This window comes from Peromyscus eremicus, chromosome 16_21 (assembly GCF_949786415.1).
Source record: "Peromyscus eremicus chromosome 16_21, PerEre_H2_v1, whole genome shotgun sequence".
NCBI lineage: Eukaryota > Metazoa > Chordata > Mammalia > Rodentia > Cricetidae > Peromyscus > Peromyscus eremicus.
Genome location: NC_081432.1, coordinates 6,742,335 through 6,759,117, shown reverse-complemented (window position 1 = coordinate 6,759,117; position 16,783 = coordinate 6,742,335). Strand labels below are relative to the sequence as shown.

Below are 16,783 nucleotides of genomic sequence, written 5' to 3'. Positions count from 1 at the left end.
GTTAGAAGGCTGGTGTCCCTCTGCTTTGAAGGCTGTAGCCCACTTGCAGGCACGGCCTCTGTGGTCATAGCTCCTTCGCTAGTCTCATGTCTGGGATCTTCAGGGCAGCCATGTGGTCCCTTCCGGCTCTTTGACTGAAGTGTTCTGACTTGGCTCTAGTTTCCTGCTGAGACTCTCATGTTGGCGTTGCAGACCTCCAGCAGCTGGGCCTTGCCCCCCACTGAGAAGTACACCACCCAGTGCTGTGGCAGCCCCTCAGAAGGATCCCTTTCGTCTTGGGGAAATCCCAGTTTCTCACTGGTGGATTTGTTACCCTGGAGCCCTGTTAACCCCTCAGGCAGCTGCTGCAGGCCGTCTGCCCCTTGTGGACCACAGGGATTAAAAAGGTCCCTCACATTTTGTCTTTCTGCTTTGCATTGGACAGTGAGAAGCAGATTCTTCAATGAGGTGAAAGCCCTGTAGTCACGTAGTCACTTAGTCAAGCTCCCCAGCACCCCTGCTGGGTGGTTTTGAAGTGCTTGGTGACTAGCCAGTGCACAGTCCAGTCCCTCCAGAGGCCCCTCACTGAGCCTAACCCACCCGTCATCTTGTCACACCTCAGTCCTGCCACTCTCTCCCTCTACAGAACCTGCCTGTCCTGCAGCAGGAAGACCTTCGTTCGAAGGGAGCGTTCCTGTTGTCTCTAGAGTCCTGCTGCCACCAAGGCAGCCTTCCGTCACTCAGCATCTACTCACTGTCACACACCTTTGCTCCCAGCCTGATCTCCTGGTAACTTAGCTCATGCCCCTTTGGTTGCAAGTGACAGAAACCAAGTAAAGATGCACTAAGCCATGAAGGTGGCTTCATGGTGGCATTTCTCACACCCGTGGCTCCATCCTTCCCGGTGCCTGTGATGAAAGAGGACCACCCTGGAATGTCTGCCTCCTCATTATCTCATTTAAGTGAGCAGGGCCAATTAAGCTAGACGCTCACTACATCCTCCGGTTTTGAGAAATGAAATGTGATTAGCCCAGCATGGATCTGCTTCCTAGGATGCAGCTAGGTCTGCAGGACAAACAGCCCAAGAACTCCCACACCTACTTTGAAATGGGGCTACAAGCAGTTCTCAAAGAGAATGCCATGTACAGTCAAACCAAACCCTCCAGTGCATATGCAGAGGATTAAAAACTGTTAGAACCACAAGCGCCTCGGAATACTATCAAAGGCAGATACTGAAGTCCACAAAGGGTGAACTTGAAGATAAGTGGGTTCAAAGATTTACCTAATGGTGCTCAGTGCTTGGTAAATAAGTTTTTAATTGTTAAATGAAAGATAACTATTTCTGAAGAACTTAGGAACTCTTTAAGGATATTATATATACATTTTTGAGGTTATGAATGTCTTTGACAGAAAATTTATAAATGAGTTCTATAAGTTACTGTGTTGCTAATAGCCGAGTAGTTGATCTTACTTTGGTTGGTTGTTTCCCCCAAATGAGGAAGCTTCTAGCAACAGCAGCAGTGTGTCGTGTCCCCGTGTCTTCCAGCAAGGCTGCCACAAACGATGGGCAATTAGGTAGAAGCAAACAGGCCCTTGCTCCTGGTCTAAAGGCACCAATTCAGTGGAGAAACTGTTGATCTCTTCTGTTAGGTTTCAGCCATTGTTCACAGTCTGGCATGGAATTAATCCCTTAAGAAAGGATGAAAAAAAAATGCCATTCAGCACAACAGTTTGTCATCGCATGCATAATGCAGGCTTTCCAATTAGAATGCTGCGATTCAGAGACTTTCTTCACAGACTGATGAGAGAGCAATTATTTTAAGAAGGGAAAACTCAGTCCACTGGCTTGGCCTCCAGTCACTTCTGACTCAGGCCACAAAGACAAGAGTTTTGAAATCATATTCACTATCGAATTTTGTATCAAAACACCAGCAAGGAGAGCAATTAGTTGCTGTAAACTGAGCCCCGGGTAATCAATGATATGCAACCAGCCAGAGCATTTATGGGAGATGTAAGCAGAATCCCATCTGCTCATCAATTTTTTTTTAAAACCAGCACTTCACCACTGTAAGAGTAAGGGAAGATGGAGGAGACAGCATGTGATGTTATCAGGCATTTCATTGGGGTGCTCATTAGATGGTGAGGTTTGTGGCCGCCATTCACAGGCCTGATCTGTACTGGTGAATCTCTGTTGGGATAAAGTCAGCCTCTTTGAAAATGGCTTCTGATAATGGGGTGGAGGAAGGAGGGGTGTGTTTAAGGAGCTCATCTCCTTTAAGGTCACAAGGAGTGCCTGTGCTGGGTGATCACACTCTGCAAACATTCCAGCCAGATTACAAGCCAGAAGTGTCTCTATGCTGTCAGTGCAAATACCAAGAACAGACTTTGCAGGCAGACAAAGAAGCCAGCAGGGGAAGGAGGTGGGCTTTACATTGTGCCTAACGAGAGCGGAATCCGACCCATAGAAAGCAAGGAGACTGAGCCAGCTTTTCTTCCAGGGTTTTAAACTGTACTTGTTTTTTCAGTTGAATCAACAAAAGGATTTTATTCCTGATGAAGCCTAAGTTCCAAGCAAATAGGCATCCTGGTACATGAATTTGAATCCCTCTAAAACTCCACATGTAGAAGACAGAGCCCTACACTTGATAACCTGCCATCTATCAGTGTCCCTTTCCACTCAAGAGTCACCGTGACCCTGCATTCCCCAGAGACTCTTAATAGAAGAATAGAAAGGAGATGTCTCAACCACTATGTGCTCTTGGCTGCTATTCAGGAAAGAAAAAATTTAGGCTAGGAGAAATTATTGAGGTAAAGATCGATGGACTAGGCTAATAAAAATTAATATCTTTAGCATGCCAACTATGATAGGCAGTGAATTAATATCCTTTAGATGTAGAGGACATTTTGTAAGTCATTAACAATAGGATAAATATAGAAAATACACAAAATGTTCAAGTTCAATGATAAGTTTAAAAAAAACCCTGCAAATTAATGAAATGTGTTTCACCTATAACAGCAGCAGTGTTTCTAAGTAGGATTATCAGTAAGATGTACAGAACTAGGCACTGGTTAGCAGCTGCTGGCAGTACAACCTCTTAGAGATTTTTGTCTGGGGTGTGGGGAAAGAGAGGTCTATCGCTATTTTATAATACATATCACAGCCTCAAAGTGAGACTTTTTTTTTTGTACAAACTTTCAAGGGAAGTAGTGGATTTAGCTAAGAATGTTTACTAAAGAATTTTCCTAACCGTGAAATACTACTAACTACCTAAATATTGAGTACTATGAAACTGATTAAATTGTGGGACATCTGTAGAATGAAATGCTATGAAGTCAGTGCCTTTGATATAGATGGTGTGAGGCATGGCCTTACAGATGCTCTCCCCTCCCCCCAGGATTTCTCTGGGTATTCCTGGCTGTCCTGGAACTACATCTGTAGACCAGGCTGACCTTGGACTTGAGATTCACTTGCTTCTGCCTCCTAAGTACTGGGATCAAAGGCGTGTGCCACCACTGATCAGTTTACAGGTTCTTCTAGTACCACCATCCTCCAGGAGTTTCTGAGGACATTTACCATACTCAAAATTGCTCGTCTTTCTGTATCTTCTCCATGTCTTGTACCCTCAAAGCAGTCTCTTTCCGTGAAACGTTTTGAGATCTGGTTAGATTCTGTCCCACAGGGACTGAGTGTTTTCATTTGGGTGCTCTTTTAGACACTTATTCATAGTTATCTGGAAGGATAGGGAGTTATAATGTTCTGGTTCTCCATTAATAATCCTGAATCCTAGGGAGAGAGCTGGGCATGGTGGCACAGGCTCTTAGTCCCAGCATTCAGGAGGCAGGTCTCTGAGTTCAAGGCCAGTCTGGTCTACAAAGTGAGTTCCAGGACAGCCAGGGCTACACAGAGGAACTCTATCTCAAAAAGAAAGAAAGAAAAAAACCCCAAGAGTCCTCGTGAGGGTTGTCTTGAGAGACACCTCTTACTGGAGCTGTGAGGTGAGGAGGGGTTGATTGAGATCTCCCCTTCCCTGGAAGAGCACATGACTGTTCCTTGATAGCAAGCAGAGGTGAGACTGAAGCAAAGAACTGCAGGGACAGGAACTGGGCCTTGGGCACGGGCCTGTCATCCCAGCTGCTCAGAGGCTGAAAGACAGGGCTTCAAAGAATTCAAGGCCGGCCTGGGGAGGTGGCTCAGTGGTTAAGAGCACTGGCTGCCCTTCCAGGGGAACCAGGTTCAATTCCCAGCACTCACATGGCAGCTCACAACTGTCTATAACTCCAGTTCCAGAGGATCCAACACTCTCACACAGACATACATGCAGGCAAAAACACCAATGCACATGGAATAAAAGTAAAATAAAATAAAATAAAAATTCAAGGCCTGCCTAGGACTTAGACACCACCTCAAAAGGCAAAGTAAGAGGGCTATGAACATAGCTTAGTGGTAGAACACTTGCCTAGCCCTAGATTAAATATCCAGAAACAATCACAGCAGCAGTAATTCTCCATAGTAGCCTCATGCATGACACAACACTTGTGCAAGGATTTTCCTTGACTGTAATGGCAAGATTAAAGAAGACTCTAGGAATGGCAGTTAGGGAATAATGCCTTAGAGTAGAATTGTGATCCAGATACACAAAGTGGGAATAACAGGAGTACTTGGCAGGTGATTACAGAACTGGTTTTTGATCGGGATACCAGGTTGGAATCCTGCATCACTCACGTACTAACAATAAGCTTAGATAAGGTGTTTACGGTCGCAAGACTCACTTCTATCATTCATATAATGTGAGGATTGTAATCATGCTTGCTGAGAGGATATTCAGTGTAGATGTAACCAACCTTCTTATTAAATAAGAAACACAGAACCAATGCAAAGAAGAAAGCCAAGAGGTCAGAGCTAAGAGCTAAAACCTTACCTTTCCTCCTGCAGTGGTCCTACCTCTCCGAACCAGAGCTACCCCTGTGTTAAAGTCTTTATATAGAGTTCCTGTTCTGCCTTCTCATTGGTTGTAAACCCAACCACATGACTGCCTCGTCACGGCCTGTCTGTATAGGCCTCCAGGTTTTCCATGTTTGGTATTGAGATTAAAGGCATGTGTATCCAATAATGGCTGTATCCCTGAACACGCAGAGATCTACCTAGCTCTGCCTACCAAGTGCTGGGATTACAAGTGTATGCCACCACTGCCCTGCTTTCCTATGGCTTGCTGATAGCTCTGACCCCCGGGCAACTTTATTTATTAACATACAAATAACATTTTAATACAAATAAAATATCACCATAATTCAGGTGGATTTAATAGACCAGACTGTGCAGAGCACTTGACATAGGACCTAATCCACATAAGCATTAAAGAAATGTTGGCCATCATGATCATCATTGTCATTGCTGTGTTTGCTCAGCTGACAGCCACTGAGCCCTGGCTCCAAGTGAGGTGCTGTTCCAGGCTCTGGCTATGGAAAAACGACTTAGACATGGGCACTGCCTTCAGGGTGCTCACTGTTGTAGCTGACTGGAAGCACATGCATATCACTTCCTGTTAAGTGTGACATTGCATATACTTTGTTTAGGCAAAGCCAGCTAACAGTGGAAATCAGAAGCCAAATACAGATCCCATATTGAACGGCTCAGATCCTGTTTTTAATTGAAGAACCATGCATGTAGAGTGTGTGGTTCACACATCTTTTGTGCATAGCGTGATGAATATTTACATACTCCTGCAGCCATGTAACTACCACTGAGATCAAACTAGCACATCTCTAGCCTTCTAGAAATTGCCCTCATCCCATTTTCCAATCAATACCTTCCTTAGAAGTAACAGCTATTCTGAAACTGGTAGGTAAGTGAATTCTGCTTTGAAGTTCACATAAGTAGACTCATAGTCCATTGAAGTTCTCAGCTGAGCAGAAAGAGGGCTCAGAGCAGAACCGAGATAGTAAGTTCCCAGATAATGAGTATGTTTTCTGGTGTAGTTGGCCCTCACTTGGGATCCACATAGTTGAACATTGCTTTAAATTTTTTTTTGTTTGCATAAAAGGGCACAGATTTTTTTTCTTGTCAATTCCTTTAAAAATACAGGGAAAAAAAAACTATTTACATCACATTTGCTTTGTATTGGGTATTATAAGTAACTTGAGGATAATTTGAATTGTGTAGGAGGCCAGGTGGACTGTTAACAGCCCTGTAATCATAGCACTCAAGAAGCTGAAGCAGGATTATGAGCTCATTGGCCCAGCCTACAGCACAAGACTTTGTCTGTGGAGAATGCGCATGCACATACAGACACACATCTTTATACATGTGTCTATCTATCTACATTTATAGATTTATATTCACATATGTCAGAGGTATGTAAATATATATGACCGCATCGACTTTGTGTATATAAAATATATATGACGTCATGTTACTGAAGGACTTGAGTAACCACAGACTTTGGGGTGCTAGGACTAGTCTCTTCTAGAAGTTTATGGATAGCTGTTTTTCTACATCAGGTAATCTTACCAGAGTCATGTGGAAACATGGTAAAAATGAGAGGAAATAGAACATGGTAAGTGCTTGTTAGCACCAGTGAGAAAGCACTGATTCCCCAAGCAGTGTTTCTGGGATGTTATCCTCAGCTTGCTCAGATGCAACAGAGGAAAGCTGGAGAACCGAGAAGATGACCCAGGGACGTCCTCCTCCTCCTCCTCCTCCTCCTCCTCCTCCTCCTCCTCCTCCTCCTCAGCCAGTCTGAACTTTGCTGCTAAGGGGACAGAGGTTCCCTGGAGTTGGGTGGTCAGTGAAGCGGACTCCCAAAGAGTGGGCCACAGTCTGGCGGGGCTCTTCTCTTCGTATTTTCACTGGGGTTCGCTCCCCTACAGCCTGGGTGCAAGCTGGGGCACAGGGGGCAGGGGAGGGATGACACAAGGCCCCCATGGCAGTTAGGATGCAAAGACAATGTAGTGTTTTCTCTTTGCTCAGGTTACTACTCTGGGACTGTGACGATCGAAGCTACAGTTACTACGTTGAGGTTTCCACCAATCAGCAGCAGTGGACCATGGTGGCTGACAGAACGAAAGTCTCCTGCAAGTAAGTAGCATCCTCTCACTGCAAGGGCAGCCCTCTGTGAGCTCAGAGGCCCCTAAAAAGATTGATGCAACCACAAGGGTGGTGAAGTGCATTCCCATGATCCTTTGTTTCAGTTTTGACTATTAAGAGTTTAAATGAGAGTTTACTTGCCATGCCCAAATAAGCTTTACCTGTGAACTGAACTTGAAAATAACTGACATGTCCAAACAGGGAAAGTAAGAGACTCCTGTGCAGTCCTGCCTTCGACCTCCAAGCCCCACACGACCCTCTTAGGACTGTTTACTTCCTCTGAGAATTTGGATTCAGTGGTTACTCTGGGGCTCTGTCTTCCTGCTCACCTCGCGCCATTCCTCGCACCAAACCTTACCTCAGCCAGTACCTAAACTAAGGAAAGCCATGAGCCTTAGGCTCTTCACAGGCCTTCAGCGTTGGGTCTCTATTTGAGCTTACCTGGCTGTGGGAACACCTAGAAAGAAGGATTCTGCGGGTTGTTCCGGTCATTTTTTAACCATGACACGTGAAGAGGCTTGGTGCCTATTGGGGGAGAGTTTTGTCTGCGAGATAAAACACAGCAAAGCTGAGACTTCATCTTTAAAAATCAAATTACAAGCTGGTGGTGATGGTGCATGCCTTTAATCCCAGCACTCGGGAGGCAGAGGCAGGCAGATCTCTGTGGGTTTGAGGCCAGCCTGGTCTACAGAGTGAGATCCAGGACAGGCACCAAAACTACAAAGAGAAATCCTGTCTCAAAAAAAAAAAAAATCAAATTACAATCCCATGTTAGTCCGATTTCCATCCCCATGACACAGCACTGAGAAACAACTTCTATAGAAGAACAGCTGCTTTGGGGTCATGTTCCAGAGGTTCCTGCCCGTGGTCATGAGCTTTGCAAGTGGCCTCTGGGGAGCTGGAGGAAGGAGGCACTGGAACCCCAGTATCACCTGCCAGGTCATGCCTCTGGGTACCTCACTTTCTTTCTCTAGGTCCTGCCACCAACTCCCAGTACCTCCACAGACTAGTGACCAAACAAGCCTTTACAAATGGCCTTTGAGGGCATTTTACATCCAAACTACAATACCTTCGTGTACTCTCAAGTTCACCTTCCAAGTGTGTAACTGGGCGGTTTTTAGTACATTCACAGAATTGTTCAACCATCACTATCTGATGACCCGAAACAGTTTTATTCCCCCCTCCCCCAATAATAGGAAATAAACCTATTTCCCTCCAGCTGCTCCAGCATCTAGTAATTTACTTTCTGTCTCTGGATTTGCAAAATGTGGGAAGCCTATGTAAATGGAATCATATGCTATATACCCTTTGTCCTCAGTTCTCCTCAGCAGTTCTCCAGTTCATCCTGGAGATGAGTTGTATCAGAGATGAAGATTTCCTTTTTGTCTGGGTGAATAATCTTCTAGTGTGTGACCTTATTTTCTTTAGTTATTCATCCTGACAGATGTTTGAATTGTGTTTTCCTCTTTAGCTTTAATGAATAAGGCTGCTTTGAATACTCCTGCACAGGAGAGTGTGTGTGAACATACTGTTTAAGTGTTCTTCAGGGTACCTAGGAGTAAAGTTGCTGCGTAATATTTCTTAATGGCATTGATGACAGTGTGTCTGACTCAGTGTTCAAGGCCATCAGAACTACTATTAGAGTAACTGTATTTACCTGTTTGAAGAACCACTGAGCCACTTTGCATGGCCTTCAGCAGCCTGTGAGGGACCAGTTTCTCAGTCTTGCTGGCCTTGTCATCTGTGAGCCACTTAGTCCCGGGGCAATGAAGTGGGCACCCTTGAGGCTTTGGTTTGCATTTCCCATGGCTGATGCTGCTGAGCATCTCTTTGTATGCTTATTTGGCTATCATTTCTTTTCTAATGTCTGTCTCTTGGGTTGATTGGTTGTTTGGTTGCCAGGGTGCCTCTTGGCATTTGCTCTTACTGAACTGTGTCCCTGGTCCATGATTTCTTAATGCCATTGATGACAGTGTGTTAGACTCAGTGTTCAACACCACCAGCACTGCTGTTATTACTACACATCGTGTTTTATGGTGACATTCACATTTGGGGTTATAACAGATAAGCTTCAATGTTTAACCAGCTTCCTGCAACAGGGTGGCTTGTCGAGTGGCCCCTTCTCGTGGGTTCATTGTTGTTTGGGGGCTCATCAGCATCTTCTGTGTCTAGCAGCTACAGGTCATGGGAGCAGAAAGAGAGGTTATAGCTGTTTCTAAGAAGCCCGGGCTTGCACAGTGTGCATTCCTTCTACTCCTGTACCACTGAGGACAAAAACAGTCTACTCGAGTGTGCCTAGACCGCCACTTCTTAGGGGAGCATCAATGTTGTGAGCACCTTGGCCACAGTGTAGGAAAACAAACTATTATTTGCTAACTAGTATTCTAGTACTTTCATATATTGTATCTCATTGTCTGAGTACAGGGTGCTTAACGGGACATTGCCCTCATTTTATAAAAGAGAAAATTAAATTTGGAGAGAAGAAGCATCTTTTCCAAGGAGCAGAGGTCAAATTTTAATCCAGGACTCTTTGCCACTTAGCACAAGCTTTATAGTCCCCAGGTATTACTGAAGAACACCAAACTACCTGGGTGGAGAAACAGGAAAAGGGGGGTTATCTTTCTCCCACACTGCTGGAACCCGGAACCCTTTACAAACAGTGGCACGCCTCTAGGCCCCATGAGCCAGCTGCCCATTGCTGTCTCCAGAGCAGCTGTTGAGCACAGCTCCCAGGCCAGAGTGCTTCCCCACAGCTCACCATCTTTGGCGTTGCTGACAACCCCTCTGTCATGTGCACTTTTCTTTACAAGCATCCATCCAGGGAGCTCCACAGGCCTTCAACAAGAGTGTACTCGTTCTGCACAGATGCCTGTCCTAATGGGCTGTAGTGAACTCACTGGGGTTTTGTGAGTGAGAAAATCCTCTGTGTACAGGTTTGCTCAGTGCCTTTGCATGGCCATCAGCATCTTATTGGTTTGTTTCCCTTAATTGATCGACTTAAATAATTGACAAGATTTCCACTTGGATTGCAGCACTCAAGTTCTCCAGTAGCGTTTTACATATTAATAAGCTGTGGATGATTCATCAGAACAAGAGAGAAGAAAAAGGAAGACAAGATTCTGTCGACTCCATTAGAATCAGTGGAACCAGTAGTTATGATTTTACCTTTATAGATGTAATCTCAATTTACTCTACCCCTACCTTAATGTAGTCCTTCAAAAGATGTGCAAACAGCTCTCTTCACTAACATGCTGCAGAGCAAATGTCAAGAGAAGCTTCCTTTAGCTTCTAGAGCCGTACCTGTTCTAACTGGGAGGTAGCATGGGTAGGGGTGGTCAGGTACACAGAGGCCTTAGCCCTGGATGTTTGGCCCTGCTCTGGCTTGCTTTCAAGGTGAAGGATTCTTCCTGTTGTGGATAATCATGCTTTGGTATTGACAGTTTTTAAAAAATGTTTGTGCGCCTCTTGTTCTAACCTTTAGACCTTAAATTCTCTTCCTCTGCTCTCCTCTAAATTGTAGAACCCTAATCTTTTCTAACAAATGCAAACAGCATGTAGAACATTAAACAATACAGGGGGATGTAATCGGAGAGCCAGCCTTGACCTTTGCACCTTCTGTCCACTCCTCGGGGGAGTGCCTTTGACTTGCTGGTAGATTTTTGTTTTTGTCTCCTGCTGACTTCTATACTACCAACAGCATCTTATTCCTTATTCATTTACCAGCTTTAGTAACCTCCTTCTCTCTTCTGGGGTATGTTTTCTTTTTAGTTCTATATAGTGCAGCATTTAAAAATGAACAGTATACCTGACTTCTACGTTCTGGTCCATCCGTTAAGGACGGAACCTCTTGACTTCCCACGATGTTGATGGATACCTGTGTTTTGCTCTCTCTCCTGCTTCTGATTTTTGTCTTTCTTTTCTTTTCCCTTTCTCTGTCAGCTGTTTGACCACATTAATATTGCAAAGGTTTGTGATGCTTATTTTTGCTATAACTTAGAGTTAAACTTTCTGTGTGGCCATAGAGACCCTGAAAAGGAAACAACTAAGAAGTCATTGTGATGTTGTGGATATCTAAACACTGTCCATACAATATCTAGTAATTGTTCATTTAGGGAAACACTGTACTGCAACTCTAAACACATCCCTCTTCCCCCCCCTTCTCCTCTCCCTGCCCCGAGCAGAGCTGTGTGCTGGATTCCAGCAGAAGGACGGGGTTCTGTGAGTGCTCACAATTATCCCACTGCTAAGTAGCTGCCTAACCAGCTTTTTGTTGCCCAAGGTTCCTAATTGCTTAGTTTTCCTGATACCAAAGCTCCTGGAGCTTCCCGTGCATTCATGGGTTAATTCTGAGCAAATTGCTTCCTAACCTACTCTGCAGTTGTGACCTAAGATTTCTTTTCTTTCCTATCTAGGCTGGCTTCTTTTTTTTTTTTTTTTTTTAGAATGTTGAAGAGTTAACAAAATCCTTTCTCTGTGAATGAGATATTGACCTTGGACCCAGTTCCCTTTCTTGATCCATTGTCCCTGAAACCTCACAGAAGTAGAATATTAGCTATGCTGTTAAGCAGCATTGCTTATGATAAAAATCATCTCTGGCCTGGGAGGCTGTAGGTCTGTGGTCAGAAGCTCCAGCTGGGACTCCCTAGGAGTGATGACTTTGTAACTGGGCATGCCCTGTTATTCTGAGACAGAGCTCAGGCTATGGCAAGGGAAGATGCTTTGTATTTGGAGTGTGAAGTTTGTCTCTGAGGGTCTCCACCTGCCTGTTACTGAGTCACACTGTGTAGGACACACGGTTGTGTAAACTGCTACGAGGAAGAAACACCTGGTGCTGTCCTGTGGTGGGTCGCTTCTCCATTCTCTCTCACAGTCGCCCTGAAGCCTAGTACACTTGTTTGGTCTTTTGATCTGAATATTTAGTTGAGACTATTGATAGACACTGTATGCAGTAAATCTGTAGATTAAGTTTTTTCAGAAAAGGCATGCCAAAAGCAGATAATAAGAGTGCTAGTATGGCAGATGTGAGCCACCATGCCTGCCTTCCCTTTGTAGTTCTTGGAAGCCGTAGTAGAGGCTTTCGGAAGTGGAGAAAAGTAAAAGTGGGTGTAATGTGTGCCATCTTGCATCTAAAGTTCCCCAAATGCTGCAGCTCCCTTAGGGTCAGCCATTGGTAGTCCAGTCCCTTAGGGTCAGCCATTGGTAGTCCAGTCCCTTAGGGTCAGCCATTGGTAGAGCAGTCCCTTAGGGTCAGCCATTGGTAGAGCAGTCCCTTAGGGTCAGCCATTGGTAGTCCAGTCCCTTAGGGTCAGCCATTGGTAGAGCAGTCCCTTAGGGTCAGCCATTGGTAGAGCAATCCCTTAGGGTCAGCCATTGGTAGTGCAGTCCCTTAGGGTCAGCCATTGGTAGAGCAGTCCCTTAGGGTCAGCCATTGGTAGAGCAGTCCCTTAGGGTCAGCCATTGGTAGAGCAGTCCCTTAGGGTCAGCCATTGGTAGAGAAGTCCCTTAGGGTCAGCCATTGGTAGAGCAGTCCCTTAGGGTCAGCCATTGGTAGAGCAGTCCCTTAGGGTCAGCCATTGGTAGAGCAGTCCCTTAGGGTCAGCCATTGGTAGTCCAGTCCCTTAGGGTCAGCCATTGGTAGAGCAGTCCCTTAGGGTCAGCCATTGGTAGAGCAGTCCCTTAGGGTCAGCCATTGGTAGAGCAGTCCCTTAGGGTCAGCCATTGGTAGAGCAGTCCTTGCACTGCTTTCTGTCTTTTTCTCTGCCTAACCTGTCCTGCAGCTGTCTTACCTCCTGTTGGGGTGTATTTCTCAAGTGCTGACCTCATTGTGTTCACACTGTAACCATTTCTTTGTCTGTCAAAGTAGTAGTGACTTTAGCCGCCTTCTGTCCCCTGGACCAGTGCCGTGGCAAGCATTTTGGCAGATGGAAAGATTAGGTCTGATGAATTGAGTGGTGATGGAAATAGTATCTTGTTATTGAGAGTTCTCTGGTTATAATCTGGGACCTCTGGCCTAACTTGTGGGCCCCAGTGTGTTGGTTACGCTACGGTGCTGCTCATGGCTGGCCACTGCCCACGGCGGCCGTGCCAACGGAGGAGAGTGCTGGTCGGAAGAATCACAAGCCGTGGTTACCTTTTTAGAGCTTTATTGGGAGAGTGGGGGCAGGGGGGGGAGAGGACAGACGGAAGGAAAGAGAAGGGGATGCACAGAGGGCCTGCCCACTTTTTAGGCTGGGACGCCATCACAGGCTGGTGACGTAATTAAGGACAAAATCCTTACACAGCGTCCTCACAGAGTAATGTTTGCCTGCCAGATTGGCTGCCCAGCTCCCTCCTGAAAGGCTTCAGGGTTTTCCAGTGTAAGAATTCATTAAAAAGGATGTTGCAGAGAGAAACACATGTACACTGAGGGTGATAAAGCAGAGTCCAGGACTATAGAGTGTAATCAAAAGAAGGGGGAGATGGTAGAAAACCCAGAGGAACTGTGTATGCCACCATGTTAATAGTAATTGCCCTTGTGCAGTTGGGTTATGGAAATTATTTCTAATTTTCTATATTTTTGACCAATTCACACATATTTCTTGGAAAAATATTTTTAGAAAAAGCTGCATTTGAGGAGACATTTTTCTTCTTTTTTGTTTGTTTTTCCCCTCACTGCTCTCCTCCCATCCACTCCTCCTCCCTTTCTGTTCAGAAAAGGGCAGGACTCCCATGGATATCAGCAAAACATGGCGTATCAGGTTACCATAGGACTAAGCACCTCCCCTGTATTAAGGCTGGGCAAGACAACCCAGTATGAGGAGTAGGGTCCCAAAAGCCAGCCAGAGAACTAGGTACAGCCCTGCTCCCACTGTTAGGAGCCCCACAAGTGGGCCAAACTACACAACTGTCACATATATGAAGAGGGTCTAGGTTGGTCCTATGCAGACTCCCTGGTTGTTGGCTCAGACTCTGTGAGAACCTATGAGCCCAGGTTAGTTGGTTTTGTGAGTTTTCTTGTAAAGTTCTTGACCCCTCTGGCTTCTACAATCCTTTCTCTCTTCAGCAGGATTCCCCGGATGTGGCCTGATGTTGGCTGTGGGTCTCTGCATCTGTTTCCATCAGTTGCTAAATGAAGCCTCTAGGATGACAGTTGGATTAGGCACCAATGTATGAGTAGAGCAGAATAACACTAGGCATCATTACATTGACGTTTTTTCCCTCTAGTCGTGTTCAGTTCTATCCTAGGTCTCTGGGCTCTTCAGCCTCTGGGTCCTAGCTCTCCAGGCAGTGTCAGGGGTGGGCCTCAGACTGGACCAGTCATTGGTTGGCCACACCCCCTTAGTCTCGTTACTACTCTTACCCCAGCACATCCCATAGGCAGGACAGACTGTAGGTCAAAGGTTATGTGGCTGGGTTGGTATCCTAACTCTCCACTGGAAGTCTTACATGATCACAGGAAGTGGCCAGTTCAGGCTATATTTCTACTATTGCTAGGAGACTTAACTGGGGTCATCTTTGTAGATTCCTGGGAGTTTCCCTTGCACCATGTTTCTATCTCACCCGGAAATGTGCCCCCTTTCCAGTCATCTCTTTTGGTATACTTCCCCTCCATCCCCCACCGATCCCTCATGTTCTCATCCCCACCTGTCCCCAGTCCACCCACAAAATCTGTTATATTTACCCTTCCCAGGGATATCCAAATATCCCCCCTTGGGCTTTCCTTGTTACGTAGCCTCTCTGGGTCTGTGGATTGTATGTAGCATGATTATTTCAAATTTTCTTCTGTGGATTTGTAGCATGGTTATTTCAAATTTTCTTTATCTTTTTACCAATTTACACATATTTCATGGAAAAATATTTGTAGAAAAAGCTTCACTTGAGGAGACCTTTCTTGCTGCAGATGTAAGTGCTCTGTAGCTGTGTGCCCTTGCCTGCATTTGCATGGCTGCGCTGGCACAACAACCTCTTTTCTTCCCTGTCAGTACTAAATCAAGGAAGTGCGTGTTGTGTGGAGCTCTAGCCCGGCAGGCAGCTCCTAGGGTACTTGATACCAAGGGCCCAAGCAGCACCCTCTTCCCAGCCCTCCTTGGAGGGCCTGCCAGCCTCCCGACTGAGCCAGGCTTGAGCCTCCACAGTTTCTACAGCATTCTGATATGAACTCTTCTCCCTGACTTCTCCAGTATATGCCTCACAGTCCCTGTGTCCTGGGAAGACCTGCCCCTCCCACCCCACCCACACCCCTACCCCACCCCTGCTCTCCACATGATGGCATCCACATCTGAGGAGCACTATGCCCCTGGCTGCATGTTCAGACACTCAGAGCCCAGGAAGCACATGTCTGTCTGGGCTCTTTCTGTGACTTCTGTATCCACTGGGAATCTGAGAAAGAAGAGGAATTATGTTTCTTCTTCCAAGCGCTTCCCTGGCTGAGGACAGCAGGACACTTGAGGGTGGAGAGTTAGAGCCTCTTGGGCAGTGTGCGAATGCAAACCAGCATATTGAAACCTAGTGAGAGACTGGCTTTGCCTGGGCTCTCTGCACCGTCTTTCCCATTGTTGGCGACAGTTTAGAAAGCATTTCCCCACCTGTTTTATCTCTTAGCCAGAATTGAGCATACCAAAAGCCTTGAGTTAGTTCTAGGAAGTCATGGCTAGCCATGCAGTTTGGAGTTGTATGTAAAGTGCTCATTGTCACAAACATGCCAAAAGGCAAGTGTTTTGTTTGTTTTTATGTGTTTGAATGCTTGCCTGCATGTGTTATGTATACCATGTATGTGCCTAGCTCCCTCAGAGATCAGGAAGGGGCATCAGATCCCTGAAACTGGTTGGGAACCACCATGTGGGTGCTAGGAACCGAACCCAGGTCCTCTGCAAGAGCCAACCGTGCTCTCTAGCCCTGAGCCATCTTGTCAGCTGCAGCAGGTGGGTTTTGAAGAGGGTAAAGTCTCCACCATTGCTGCTGCTGCTGCTGCTGCTGCTGCTGCTGCTGAGAAATTCTTAGTGTCAGGTTCCACTTCAGGGAAGGGCTGTGGCTGAGACAGGCTGAAAGTCCAGGCTCCTCCCTCTTCTTCCCCCTGCTGCCTTGGAGCATGTTTACTCCTTCCTGCTGGAGGTGCAGGCCAATTAATGGGTGCTGGATGTGTAATTGTCACTTTCAAACAGCTGGATGGAGATGTTATTTTTCTCTCTTCATATTTAATTCCATTTTTTCACACTTTGACAATAATGAAAAAGCCAGTCATGTTCTTCCCTTTATTTTTTAAAGGGCAAACTCTGATGTTAATTTTTGTCAAGACTTTAAGAACCTGAAGGATAAAGAGACACATCCTTGTAAAAGGAACCTCCATCCCCCTACGCCCGCCTCCAGCAGACTTCAGATAAAACACCCAGATGTAGTTTGAAAGGGGGCAGATTCCTGAGTATCAGAGCTTGTCTGTGGAGGGGCCTGGGTGCCACTCCAGACTCAGAGGCACTTTGAGCCACACTGCTGCTTCTGAGCGAAGAAAGGCCTTAAGTAGATGAATGTTTTAGAGACCAGAACATCAACAGGCAGTTAGTTGGCCATACCTGTGCTTTTAAAGAGGACTTTTTACATAAAGTTTTTATGTAAAACTTTATCCGTATAGGGGAAGACATGTAGGAAACAGATTGGGAGCTGAGCATGTGAGTTGTCTGAGTACTAACTTTGGAGCTGTCCTCAGGTTGAGGGTGAGAATCCTCCCTACCCAGAATGTTTGACAGC

The 16,783-nt window shown here is 45.8% G+C and overlaps 1 protein-coding gene across 1 annotated transcript in view; it reads left to right on the top strand.

The window, feature by feature from the left end:
- The window catches only part of Btbd9 (BTB domain containing 9), a 363,175-nt gene that overhangs the window by 290,697 nt on the left and 55,695 nt on the right, over window positions 1-16,783 (top strand). The window contains exon 9 of the mRNA XM_059281697.1: window positions 6,947-7,054. Coding sequence (XP_059137680.1) covers window positions 6,947-7,054 — 108 coding nt within the window. The remainder of the gene's footprint in view (window positions 1-6,946; window positions 7,055-16,783) is intronic.